Genomic DNA, 14,630 nt, shown 5'->3' on the forward strand with positions numbered 1-14,630 from the left:
TGTCATGCTCCAATATACCTGAAATACAAAAGGGAAAAAATATTCAATAACTTAATTTTGTTTACCAACCATGCAAAAAAATCAAGTAATGAAAAGTGAATAATTTATTAATACATTTGTTGAAATTGCTTTTTTTCCATCCCTGTTTAAAAAAAAACATCATTTATTCACAGAAGTCAAATGGTACAATTTTTTGTTCTTGTAATTTACATTTTATAATAAAATAATTGCTGTGGAAAACAGATGGATGGATTTCCAGATAAGTTCATTATTCAAACCATGTCTCTTTAGAATCCCCATCCTGATACAACCCAATAATCAATGGTCCTCACAGCCATATTTCAAAAATTAAATTCAGTGAATTTGAAATGAATTCTGAATCCAAAAGTTTGCCAAGAGTGAATGATCAGTTTATACATATTGACTAAGAGGTCTGTTTGTCAGAGACATTAAGGGGAGTGTTGGTGTACTTTTCAAAACCGTTTAATGTCTTAGTTGCATGCAAATCGTCTCATCCTGCATGCCTGTTTTTGTCTGTAATTATTGCCAGTTGATACAAGATTAAGATTGAACATATCAAATGATTTCAAGGGTCTGTTTGTTGATCAAATAGTTAACATTCATGCATAAAAAATATTTATCAAAATACGAAGCTGCATGTATTCTCCGCATGCTGAAGTTGTAATGGATGGTCCTGTATAACCAATGACTAATTATTTGGTCCTTTCATCATGATTTGCTGGAGGGCATAAAAATTAAAAGATGATTTGATTGATTTAATAAATCAGACTTGATACAATTTTAAGCTTTAGAGAAGGTGACATTTGTTCATTCAAAGAATAACGAATGCAAAAACTGTCAAATTTGCTGCTTGTCAGAGTTTAAAGAAAGACAACTCTAATTTGTCATTATATAAACACAAGCATTGCTAGAATAAACACATCAGAATTGTTTGAATTGTGGCCTATAAAGAATCCTCAGCTAAGTGAATTACTTTGTCTAAATATGATCTCTGAAGACTGGTCATCGAATATCATCAATAAACTTGATACACTTACCAAATTGATTTAAATTGCTACTGTGTAAATCCCGCTTTTATTAATTAATCCTTTCCGCACTAAATCCATTTCACCTCAAACACAACAAATGCTTTCACAAAGTTCTATCCTGTATCTAGAACCCGTCCAATATACTACCGGTAGCTAAAATATCTCAAAGGAAAAATTTATACATTGATTATATCTATATACCTTCGGTAGTTGATTTTTTTTTTCCTCTAAAGTTGTGACTGGAATCGGCAGTGACAGGATTATTTATTTAAAGGCTTCAAGACAGAAAAATATATGTAAAGCTGATTGTTCCCATTTCAATAGCTTTCCTTTCAGGGTATATATCAACCAAGTTTTTCAAAAATGCTGAGTGGAATAAGAAACAAGTAAATATTAGTAGACATTTCTTTTCAGAGTTCTAAAGCCATTTCCATTAAAAGTATTTACTTACTATGTAGCGTAAACATGAATTCACGACCAACAAGGCCTGATTTTATTTTAATGAATGTTAAAGCTCCATTGGACAATAAAACTCCAATTCAATTACAGAGAACATTTTTAGAAACCGGGAGATAAATATATTAAACCCTCTTCTATTGTGTATTGTACAGTGCTTATTACACACTCTGCTCTCCTGCATTTCTGATTTTGGAACCCAAAATTGTTTCTTTGTGTGTGTTGTGAATGGGGCAATGCATTTATCATATGTGGTAGTCTTGAGGGTGTGATAATTGAAATCACAAACATGGCGTAATTGAGTATTGTGGAAAAAAGGCCAGAAAAAACTAAACCAATTTAGTTGAAACTTGTTAGGAGGGGTTGGAAAATATCGGTGTAATTGACTTCATATGACTCATTTATACACACAATTGTATGAATTGGGAACGATTACGAATAGCAGATTAAATTACATTATCATCCTATGCAAGATGCCATTACATCTTCTTAACCCAGTATTTCCCCCTACAGGAATATTGACTTTAAAGTCATGTGAACTTGATCTGGGACCTAATCAATGTCATGTTTTTCCTTGACTTGGATGTTACAAGATATAGTTCAGATAAGATTCCTCAACTAATTCTTGATGTAAATATCACCTGTATTTGTGAAAATGTGCACAAGTCAATGTTAGATATAAGATTTAAAGGAAACTTTTACTGTAGATTCCTATTTAAATGCGAGGAATTAATATCTGCGTTAAATCGCGAGAAGCAATCTTCACAAATATTTATTCAGAGTATGAGATCAATAAGAAATACAGGAAAAAGTTCTGTGTTCGCTATTTTATATTCTTGTGATTTGATATAAAACAGCAGGATCGCAGAAATAAGTACTTGCGTAATATAAGGAATTTTTAGTATTGAGTTGGGTTTTATAATTTATTCATTTTTACCGAAATTTTGTCAAAATGAAATTAAAAGCAGTCATTAAAACAGTTGGCTATTTAAAATAAATGAATATCTTGTGACCTTCACCTCACAGTGACCCAGAGTTCATGTGGGTTTATACGAGTAAGAGCATGAAGACTGAGAATCTTAAATTTAAATTGCATTCATTAAGCTCATGCAACATTTATCCAGTAATCTGAGGGTCGTGCATTTTACAGGTTAGGTCCTTTGATTGTCAATGCTGTCTGAAGTTAACAACTCTTCAGTAGTCTTTTAATCCTTGAGGACTTTTTATTATGTTATGTAAGTCAATAACTTAAACTATCTGCTTGTCCGAAACAAAATCTTTGATCATCTGTTTGAATTATCTCTGGAGTTTTCAGACCCCCCCCCCCCAAATTTTGTACATGTAAAAAGAAATTCAATGTTTTTCAAATTTTGACACATTGGACATATTGGAACTGTGAGATGCCAGGAACATATATTATAACACATGGCATTTGTCACAGGTAGACATAATTCAATTTGGTTCAGCTACATTTTCATGTTGATCAAAGCAAATTAATACATGTAGTTCTTATTTACAGATGCACATGTTTGAATGTATGACAAATGAATTGTATGAAAGAAATGGATCATGCCTGCATTTAAAAGAAATAATACAATTTTTAAAAACATACCATTACACTGCAGTATGTAGATAAATTTCATTTTTATGTCATGTACACCAAAACCTAAGGAATACACAATGTAAAAATTGAGCTAGTATTTATGAGAAAGTCTTGGCAGCAGTTAATTTGAAAAACTTTTCTTGACCAACTGCTTCTACTTTTATGCTTCTGGATTGTATAATACTGGTACATAATATTTTGCCATAACCTACAGACAATTTCATCAGAATTTTTAAAATAATGCAATTGTCTCTTTATTAATGAAATAGACACGATTGTAAAGATGAATGACCCCCTTAATTCAGACTTAATCCCTCTAAAATTTTGAGTTCCTAGAGTAAGATCAATTTTTGCCAAGTAACTTTTTTCACCAGAGCATTGTTTGGCTACTATATCAATGGTGGCAAGATATGGTACTTGGCTAGACTTGATCTTTGGCCAGTATGGATATAGGAACAGTTCAATGATTGTCAGGGAGGGATGCATATATGTATACTGGTACACCCTATATGGCCTCGCCATACACATGCAACATACAACACTCAAAACAGCTAGTTGTAAGTTTTTGAAGACTTTGAATGTATGTATTTAAATAAGTCAGTGTCACAATGTCAGCATCAATTTCTAAGGTCAAAGGTCACAACATGCCAACCTCTCATGAAACAGACAAGTTAGAAAGATTCCACATTAAAACCAGCCATGACAGCATATTTAAAGATGGTATGTTTAACAGACACTTGCTACCAAAAAAAATAATGGATTATTTTTGCCCCATTACTTTGAAAATATTTTAATTTGCAGTCAGAAACAGAATGTAAACAATGTTGGCATCTTAATTATTACATTTTTTATGATGAAGGAACCTCCTATATGCCCCATATTTTTCAAAATATTCTACCTTCTCATCAATAAAAGATGTGTAAATCCATTTTTCCCCATTCGTGTTGTTTTAATGAGATTTTTTTTACGCTAAGTGTCAATACATAAAGGTGATGAGAGAAAGAGAAAAAGGAGATACCATCCAATCAATAAAATAAAAAAAAACTAATGTGATGAAAACTATCTTTGATCTAAGTTTTGGAGAAATTGTGTATCTTAGATTTAAGAATGGAGAGTATAGATCGGTGTTAATCGGGATATTATTAGTATCCCCAGATCAATATTCACAGTTCTATCAAAACAAAAGCAAGAGTATTTTGAAATGGTTGTTCAAGATGGACATTTTTCACATTATTATTATTTTTCACGTATTTCAGCTCTTGCTGTTATTTCTAAATGACTTTAAACTAATTCATTTCAAACAGTTAATTAAGTTTTAGATCATTTCCAATAATATATAATAATTAATTAACCATTATTTTACACCACATAAGCTAGACCCTATTAAAAATCTCAACGGAAGCATTTGAAGTTGTGATATTATTATGCTGAAATAATACATTAATATAGTCACTTATGCCTCAAAATAAAACAACATTTGCTAGCATCTTATTTACTCTTATTGTTTTTTTTTAGTGATAGATATACTTAAAAAAAGAAAAACCTACATGTGCTAACAGGTTTTTTCTCTTAGAAAAATCATGTTCACAAGAGGCTAGTATGAACACTGCCTTCGTTCGGAGCATCAAAGAAAATCCTCACTTACCTAACGACGAGCAGAGCTGTGCAGTCTCATGTTCTAGCCACATTTCTGCAGATGTATAAACTTACAGCAGATACACCTCATAGCCCTTTACTTTCTCTAATTGATCAAAATTGAATGCGATTTCGAAGCATGATGATAATGAGCACTCGTGGAAATTGATTTCTTTCCGTGTGTGTGGAATAGTAGATGGTTGTCATATCCCTGCTTAAAGACTTACACTTTTAACCGGCTAGTCTATTTGTCAGTCTGTCAGTTCCAAACTTAATAATGATTTTGACCGGCTGATTAAATGGAAATGGACTGGGCTTTGCAACCTGACTATTGTGTTGTGATAGGAAGGGATGGATTAATAACCTGACATCAAAACTCTTAGCCAGGGCTGCAAAACTAATAGCATGTCTAATGGAATGGTTGTTTTGCAGCCATGATATCTTTATGGTAAAGTCTTAACAATGGATCACATTGAATTATAAAAATCCTATAGATTTTGTTGTTAGAAGTATTTTAGGGTTCTTGTCCTTCAAAAATGCAAATGAATGTGTTTTTTTACCTTCAAGAGGTAAAATTTTTTTTGTTATTTTCCCCTCTGAAAGATTCTTATTGTTATCCCGATCAGACCCAGTTCTAGTTGACCTAAGATGATACTTCTACATGTAACAGCTTGTAGATGTGTATCAAACCTCCATTGTTTAGTCGAGGGTTTAAGGTTCCAAAAGGTTTACTTGAGAAAGTTTGACCAATAAACAATACAGTGGATGTCAAACACTGGTTAATCCATACAGTCATAGTGTCTTTAAAAGAAATGAGAGGTACCTTATGTTTGTCCTGATTTGACCTAACTAAATCATTGTTAATCTTACTTTGCCTTTTGATCCCTAGAAAGAGTAAAACATTATACAAAGTCCCTTAAGATGATTTACTGAGATCAGAGTTGTATACATATATTATTTTAAGTTTCATATTTTATTTGATTTTCAACTGTTTCGCTTATTTTTTTAGGCCCCCCCCCCAAAAAAAATAACAGTGTGATATTCTATATTTAATACACATTGGGGGGGGGGGGGGTGGTAGGGGTTATTTTTTATTGTTGAACATTAACCAAACAAAAAGACTTTAAATACTTTGTTGTTTTATCTAAACAAAAGCATACTTTGTGACTTAATGTTTCTTTTCTAATGCCTGCTTGAACATCCAGACACCTAGTGCCAGTTTTTCCTTAATCTTTGGCAATGGAATGGTGCTTTTGTCACATTGATTTCATGTCTACTGCACCGCTGTGTATTAGAGATTGCATGCTTTCTGAAATTTTGAAACCATTTCAGTCCCATGGTGCTGTCGTCTTCAAACTTTTTTTTCCCCCTGCAACGTTTCCGAGTGTAAAGATGACATCATTGAGTAGGCGTTCTGTGGTAGAGAATCAAGCTGGAATTCTTTATTAAGGGCCTCTAATGGTGGCACACATTTTATTATCAGCAAAGTGAATTAGTATTGAATATTAAAATCCTTTGGAATTTAGCTCCAAGGTTTTCAAAGTAGGATGAATTCAATTAACCGTGATCATGTTTAATTCATTTATTGATTAATTGAAAACTTTTATAGTATACTTCCTTGGACACATATTGGGATTACCACACTGTTCTTACCCACAGCAACCCTCATTTAGATTTGATTGTCTATAATGTTTGATAGCCTAGTTCGCTAAATTTATTTGCACTCCATAAATGATGTCAGAATAAAGTGCCAGCACATGTACTCTGAAACTTAGATCAGTGTACTCACTGAGCTAGCTATTTTTCTAGGTGGAAATGAGGGTCTAAAAGAAGGGGAGAGAACCTCATTTTTTTTATGTAGAATAAGGTGGTGGTCAACTAGTATTTATTTTGCTATAAATTACTCTCACTTTTTGGCATTTTCTGGGTTTTGTTTGTTTGTTGTTGTCCAAAATACATTACTCTACTACAAAACAAAGTTGACTTTTTGTCAATGATCACAGCTTTAAATTTGACTCTTGAAAACATGGATAGAGAGTTTTAAAGTTAAGCAGTTTGACTAATAATTGAGGAATATGAGACTAATTACACCACTCTTATATGTCAGTAGTTGAATTTCAGAAGAAAAACACCAAATGCTGTGCCAGACATGCATGATACATGTACTAAAATTTGCCATTTACAAGAGATTTTACCTTCTGGTCTCAAATTTGGCAAGTGTCTATATGAATACTTAAATATTTGTTTAAATGAATCTCAGATTAATCTGTGTAGAAATCCTCATTTATAGCAAATTTCAAGGGCCATAAAAAAAAACTTTGTTATAACAGTATAGAGAAATCGTAAGAAATCTTTTAGTTAATTTGTTGTAGAATAAATTTATAGATTACTGTAAACTATCGAAAGGTTATAAAATCAAAATCACAGCCATTGCAACAAAATGTCAATAAATATAACCTTTTCACTACTTTTTTAACATTTTCTCAAAATATTTGATTCGAGTATTTTAGTTGTACTTATGCCTCCTAAAATTTTTTGTGTCTTCAAATATTCATTATAGAAATGATGAAATACGGTACGTTAAAATTTGGCCACTGGAAGTCTTAAAATCACTTTGTTAAGCTTGTAAATTTGTTATACAGTAGCCATGTTCATTATGTGTGACAGTTTTCTATCTATAGACGCGTATAAGAACTTTGCCGGGACATTCATAAATTCGCTGTAATAATCATGTTCATTATATTCAAGTTTTGCTGTAATAACTACTGCCAGTGTTTGATTTGAGGTTAGACTATACTAAAGTGAAGTGGTACTGATATTTTCAAGATCATTTAAAATTACCACCCCCAAAAAGCTAACATACTCATTTGCTGTATAAAGATCATCAGCGATAGTTTCCATCTCCTGCAATTTTGATTTATTTTTTGCAGTATCATAACTGCGATAAAACTGATGCCAAAACATGGCTATTGTCTTATAGCATTACTGCAGCTTAGGGCTATGTGGTTAGCTTCTTGACAATTTTCTTGTCTCTTTGAGTGCTATGTCTCTATATAATTATATGTCGTGTCTTTTATATTCAATTGATTTTTTGGACTTGGTTTGCAGAAAAAAAAAACGAAGACTAGAATTATCTTCTGTCCTGGGCTGAAAAGATTATCACAGTATTTTGAAAAAATATTGCAGTTCGAACTTTAGATAGCAAAACTTTAGGGTACGAATTCTTCTGACCAATAATGAGCTTTGATGAAGGAATTGATTTCAACAGTGTACAAGTTAAAGTGCTGGATATATTTCATTTAATTCCCACTTCCTCATAAACTACAGTAATATTTTTTTCTTAAGTCCTCTGACTGTTGTAAGGATAAGACTATCGAGTTCTCTAATTTGGATAATACTCCTGCACATTAGCCTGGCTGAGGAGATAACAGGTTGGTTGTCAAATAATGTTATTGTCCCACCAACTCAGTTCATGTAATGCAATTTGGCAAGGTCTAGACAAACCAAAACATGGCTGAGCTAGACATCACACCACTGACCCCAATAATGACTTTACACTGCCAGATATCCAGGACAAATGGTCAACCAGGCTTGGCACGAGAGAGAGAGAGAGAGAGAGAGAGAGAGAGAGAGAGAGAGAGAGAGAGAGAGAGAGAAAATGTCTCTCTTAGACACCCACTCCTACTTCCAAGATTAAAAAGTCTTTCTAAGGAGGCTGGGTGCAGGGTCAACAAATTACCAATCAGGGTTGCATGCTTTCAAGATCGTAGCAGCTATATAGTTGATGCTAGGTCGTAGATATTTGGGTTTATTGAATGGCTGCTAAACAAGTTTAGCTGCTAGGTCTCTGATTTGAAGTTGGAAATATTTAACTTAAAAAAATTACATATACAGGTATTTAAGCTTCGAAATTTGAACATTTTATATCTTCTTGAGGAGATCAATATTGAGCCTTTTGTAAACAAAACTGAAAATGAGGCTGATTTGAAAGCTGCATGGTCCCATTGTTTTACTATGATACAGCATCAAATAATTTTCCATACAAACCAATTATCTTAGAAAGATATAGACTTTTGCCTATTTACACCAGCAGAATTGGTCTCCTTTCAAAGTTAGAAATATTCAAAGTAAATAAAATATTTTCTTCATTGGCAAACAAAAAAACAAACCAAACTGCATTATGGGTATGTTTAGAAAAAGAAACCGTTTGGTTTCGTCCCCCAATTGATTAGTTTTATTTAATCTGCATGTTATGCATTGATTGTAAACAAAGCAAACTTACGAAATATTAGTTAGCAAAGTGTGTATATAGGTTTAATTTTGATTTGCCAAAAACATGATTACCCTTATTAGTAGCGATGTCAAAGTCGTAATACAACTTTAGCTGTGTCTACTTCAGGGGCGAATTCTGATATGATGCACAAAAAAAAACCGTGGTACCCATTTGTGATGTTTATTTTTAAAACAAAATTTGTACATCATTTTTTCATTGAAATATGGGAAAACTGGGAAAACTACTGCAGTGCCTTTCATTATACACATATTGTACTTAGCATAAGCATCTTTTAAAAGCGATCACAAAATTTGATATAAAATTGGACCAAGCAGCTTGAAGTGAAAAATGCACAGATTTTTAGGCAAAGGGTAAGAGTTGGACAAATCTTGTTGATTTCAAAAAATGGCCAACAATGAAATAGACTTACATCACATTACTATTTGACACAACTACAGAAAGTCCAAGGTTTTTGTAAAAAGGGTATCCATATTCTAAAATGGTCACGACCATCTAGTCCACTAAAAGATTATTGCATTCCAATTTGTAGGACTTATTTAACTTAAGGTACTTCACTACACCGAGACTTATACTTTTTAAGACACTACGTCACAAGATGGAGATTTAAATGTTTTGTTAAACTGTTTTTATCAATCGATTCAGATGTATATCATCATAGCGCAGTGGTTAAAGTATCAGGGGCTTGTGAATCGCAGGTCATGAGTTCGAATCCACCTGAGGCTTTTGTTTATGTTAACTGAATGAAATTTTTGAAAATATCATTTTTTATCTAAAATTTGCACATTTTGTCACCTATTTGACATATATACTTCTTATCCATCATGCTTTCTATCATAATCAAGTAATTTTCTACTGATTTGAGAAATTTTTCAAGGTGTAGTGAAGCACCTTAAGGCTTAAGCCTTGTACCATCATTGGATGCTAAGACACTGCATTCACATTTTTGTTTTTTGGGGGTCAGAATGCATCAAAATTATTAAAGTTGGTGATAAACATGAAAATGCATGTAACAATCTTGAGGAAAAGGATGTACATTTTCCAAGATTGAGTTTGCTAAAACAAGATCAACTAAATGGTTTGAAGTCATCACAGTTTAATGTTTATGACCTTAGTATTTTAATAAATTAACAAATGACCAGATAATGTACCAGTATAAGTGAATTAAAACAGTGTACAAATTCTGCTCTACTGTTTCCATACAAGGAACATCAAGCCATATTGGCAGCCAATATTTGTATAAACATCAGTTCCCAATTAACAAACAAACTCCCAGTGGGGCTAGTCTATTATTGAAACTGTAGCATGGATAGGAGCAAAAATCAAAAATAATATTCAATATTTATCACCCTCCTGATTGAATCTGAATCCAGCCTTTTCCTAAGTAACCTCGCTGAAAAGCCGAGGAAGGAAACCATGTGGGAATTCAGTGGATACAGATATGAGGTTTATTGTCCGTTGCACGCAATATGCATTTACATATCACAATCAATTTATTAAATATCCTGATGAATGTCATTACTGTCATAAGGTGCCTCTTTTAGCACCGCTGTTTGCAGAGTTACTGTTTAGTGTTTCAGTATGTTGAGCTTGTATACTCATTGTGTTCCAAACTCTGCTCTCATATTTTTGGGTGGTGCAGTTCCAAAATGAGCTAAGAGTTGATCATAGCAGCATAATTAGTTTAATGTTTCTCTTTGACAGCTAGGGCAAATTTGCTATTAGTGTTATCCACCAATGCCGACTGAATTGTGAAGAATCTTTTCCTTCATTTTTTATGGCTATCACATATTTAAAAAAAATGAAGAGAATTCACCAGAAATGTGTGATAAATTATGGATCTACTTGTCAGTTTAGTACTTGCATGTGCCCCAGTACTCTAGCTGTGGTTCTTGTGGTAGCATTAGAGTATGTTCTTTGTCATTTTGTTACAAATCTGCCAGCAAATCATCGTGGCAGACATCTGAAATGGATCTCCCTCCCACAACACTGATGACATCAAGCATAAACATCTATGCATGATATTTACCCGAGGCTCCGAAACGCAGTTTTCTCTCCCCTAAACCTGGTTCAAACTTGTATCTGTTGATTGCACTCATAGATTTTGTTAAATGTTGAAGTGATATCATCAGATATCTGTAACATTAGGTAAATCTTCACTTTTTAGGAGTGATGACTCAATTTTTATTTTTTTTTTGGCAGATTTGCATTCTGCTTGAAGTTGAATGATTAATAAATGTTGAAATTTTTTAACGATCTTGCATATACATGTACACTAAAAAACATTTGAAAGCAAAGATTGTGTTCATCTAAAGCAGGTGTTCATTTAATGATTGTCACGCATTCCAAATTTTTGTAGAGTGAGAGAAGTTTGGTTTTTTTTTTCATTTATTTTTCAACAACTTGCCTTGGAGTTTTATTTCAAAATAAACATATCTCTCTCTCTCTCTCTCTCTCTCTCTCTCTCTCTCTCACATACTTTGTACATGGAGTTCAAGATCAAACAACTGCATTGAATTATGACTGTACTGATATAAGCAATTATAGATGGAAATACTCATGATATATTGTGCATGTACTATGCCTAAATAGTAGTCATAATACTTTGTGGATGAGCCGGACAATTTATAACTATATCTACTTGCTAAGATTTTTATTGTCTTATTTTCCCTCTTTTACTTAATTATAAGATCTAGCAAAAATTGATTCAATTATTTGAAGAATTTAAACATCTAACCAGGTTAGCTATGTTGTCCATGGTCAGTTGTCGTATAACAGTGACAATATTTTAATCAATTTTCTTTAAATTTTGTTTTGATGTGTTAATGCAGTATGAATTTGCATCCTCTGATTTTAGTGATGAGGCTCACCAAGCCCTCTCTTATGCCGTACCACCCCCTAATTAGTGACACTAGAGATCTTCAAGGGGAACTACTCCATGGAATTCAGGAATCGGATATTGCACAGCCCAGTGGGGTTCCTTATTTTGGGCTTGGAGATTTATTAACTTTGCCACAAAATTTTGGGTAAACTCTAATATAATTAATAATTAGGTATTATTGATTAAAACCAGAATTATCTGAACATGGAATAAAGAATTCTGTAGAGATGGAAACCAAAGTGCTACAGATTATTAAGTTACTTTGAAACAATTTTTGGAGTAATATGATTATTCATTGTATGAAATGTCAGAATAATTATGTAAAACATTTTGTAAATGAAAAGAATTTAAGAATGTTGAAGTGAAAAATTTCAGACATTCTAGATATTTTCTTTTGAAAAAAAATGTGTTGCTGTAGCTAAGGTTTAAAGTTTGAGCAATATTTTTTGTTTAGATTTCAAGATGCTCAAAATTTCATTAAATTATTCTTTTATAAAAATCTAGCATTCAGATATTTACTCTTACCTTTTGTTTATTTGTACAGGAACATTTTCCTTGGTGAGACGTTTTCCAGCTACATCAGTGTTCACAATGACAGTACACAGCAGTGCCGAGACATCACTTTAAAGGTATAACCAACCATCTTCACTTAATATGAAACATATGCCCTCTTCTTATCCAAAGTTTGCAATACACTTGCACAGTGAAAATACTGCGAGAGACATTTTTTTGCCCTATATATTACAGAGATATGAAAAGGAGCAATATGCCAGAAAGCTGTTAATTTGTAACTAACAGACCAAGATGGTGTCACCTGCGAAAAGCACAAAAAGCATGGATCTGTCAGTTCTTAAAGAATGATCATTGTTTTTGTAGAAGGGAGGCTCGTAATCCATATAATTTAACATGAGTTGTTTTTCCCTGCTGTGCGATTATGCTTGAAAGCTCTCTGTAATGCTTGCACTGTTCTACGTTTCAGTAAAATTATGAAGATGGGGAAGAGAAAAAAAGTTTTCTTGTAGTAGTGAATGGGCAAGTTTTTTGTTACATCCACTGCGAAGTATCTAATGCATGCTGCTGAGAGGAGTGGATTGGGAGGGTTATAATCTTATCTGTCTTTATACTGGAGGGTGATCTAAGTCACTGCCATTGACAAGCACTTTGTATGGGGATCTTAAGCATCATAAAACGCAACCCTGAGCCAGTGCAGCTGGCTGCATCCAGTGCACTGTCCTGCTGTGCCCCCTGTCTCTGTGTATGGCTACATGTACTGGTGAAAGTGATGGGAAAAAGCAGATCAACAACAATTGATAGGAAAACCTCCAAGGATGATAGTGGTTTATTGGTGCTGCAATGGTTTATATTGCCATAGTAAACCCAGAACTACACAAGTAATCACTTATTATAAGAGGTCATCATTTCACCTGATTGTTTATTGAACACTTGTTGGCTTGCTTATTCATTTGGTAATAATTGGAAATTGTGTCTAGTTCTCTCTCTCTCTCTCTCTCTCTCTCTCTCTCTCTCTCTCTCTCTCTCTCTCTCTTTGAGATAAGATTTTAATTTGATGAAAGTGATGAAAGACAATACATCTGAATTACTTGGTACAGTACCAGCATGTAGTTATTTGGTGCAGATTTTGAGTCATGGGCTCAAGGCCACACAAAGATATACATTTGAATTATAAAGTGGTTTTTGAAGTAGTTGCAGTCAGTTCTTCCTTTTTCCCTATTGGCAATAAAAAGATTAAAGGAAATTTCTAAATCATACTTGATCTTTTAAATAACAAGAGTAAAGACAGAATCCCAAGAAGTATTAGCAAAATGCAGCTGGCTAATTGACAAACTATGCCATTAATTATCAAGAAGGTTAGAAATATCATTTATAAATATATCTAGTGCTGCATGGAGATACATCAGGAAAATCTGCCAGCCATTGATATTTCTAAATGTCACAACCGATCTTATTTTTGCCATACACCAGTTGGCTTCTATCGACATATCTATTCAGGAAAAGGTTTTTATCTCGCTTCATACCTTCCGAACACCTATTGATCTGCTTCTGCATTTTTAATAAGAGAATCATTGTCAGCAAAAGTCATACCTTATGCATGATGGGTTTTTTGTCCCTAGCATTTAATATAGAGCTCTGGTTGGATTTTAATTTTTTTCAAAGGACTGCGGTGTAAATCATACAGCACTAGCATCCAGCAGAGTCAAGCTTATTGTGTGTAAACTGGAATAAGAGCACCTGATTCCCAGTTCAATGATTCTGATATTATCAAAACCTTAAAAAATCTTCAACCAATCCACATCTTGTCTATAAATAGGAATTTTACAACTTGTATTGCTGATCTGTGAAGCAACAACAAACAGAATAGAATACACCATTAAAATTTCATGATTTTTTTTTATAAATGAAATGTTGTTCAAATTACTTTGTAATAGATATACTGATAATGGTACGCTATGTAATACGTGTACATTGTTTATATACCAGTATGCTCCCATAAGGGGCATTAAGATCAAAAGTTTCACACAGTTTTCATCAAGATTCCTCCCCCTCAAACTTAAATACTAATGGTACACTTATTATATAATATATAGAGTTACCACTATGCTTCCCCAAGGAGCGAGATCAAAAGTTTCACATAGTTTCCATGAAGATTCCTCTCTCTCAAACTGTTAATTTAAATTTGATTATCAAGCACTTTAG

General features: G+C 33.1%; 2 protein-coding genes across 7 annotated transcripts in view; one reads left to right on the forward strand and one right to left on the reverse strand.

The window, feature by feature from the left end:
* Positions 1-12,577, reverse strand: part of LOC105329451 (sodium/bile acid cotransporter 5) — a 23,286-nt gene extending 10,709 nt beyond the window's left edge. Inside the window, exons 1-2 of one of the 5 annotated variants that reach the window (XM_011430701.4) lie at positions 12,441-12,577; positions 1-18 (exon numbers count right to left, since the gene is read on the reverse strand). The exon at positions 1-18 is cut by the window's left edge and continues 2,209 nt beyond it. The gene's annotated coding sequence lies outside the window, so the exon portion shown is untranslated. The other 4 variants (XM_011430703.4, XM_066067075.1, XM_066067074.1 and 1 more) reach the window with 4 other exon arrangements.
* The window catches only part of LOC105329453 (trafficking protein particle complex subunit 13), a 46,665-nt gene that overhangs the window by 21,156 nt on the left and 10,879 nt on the right, over positions 1-14,630 (forward strand). For both annotated transcript variants that reach the window (XM_011430709.4, XM_066067077.1), the window contains exons 2-3: positions 11,892-12,060; positions 12,460-12,544. In XM_011430709.4, coding sequence (XP_011429011.3) covers positions 11,892-12,060; positions 12,460-12,544 — 254 coding nt within the window. The remainder of the gene's footprint in view (positions 1-11,891; positions 12,061-12,459; positions 12,545-14,630) is intronic.

This window comes from Magallana gigas, chromosome 7 (genome assembly GCF_963853765.1).
Source record: "Magallana gigas chromosome 7, xbMagGiga1.1, whole genome shotgun sequence".
NCBI classification, from domain to species: Eukaryota; Metazoa; Mollusca; class Bivalvia; order Ostreida; family Ostreidae; genus Magallana; species Magallana gigas.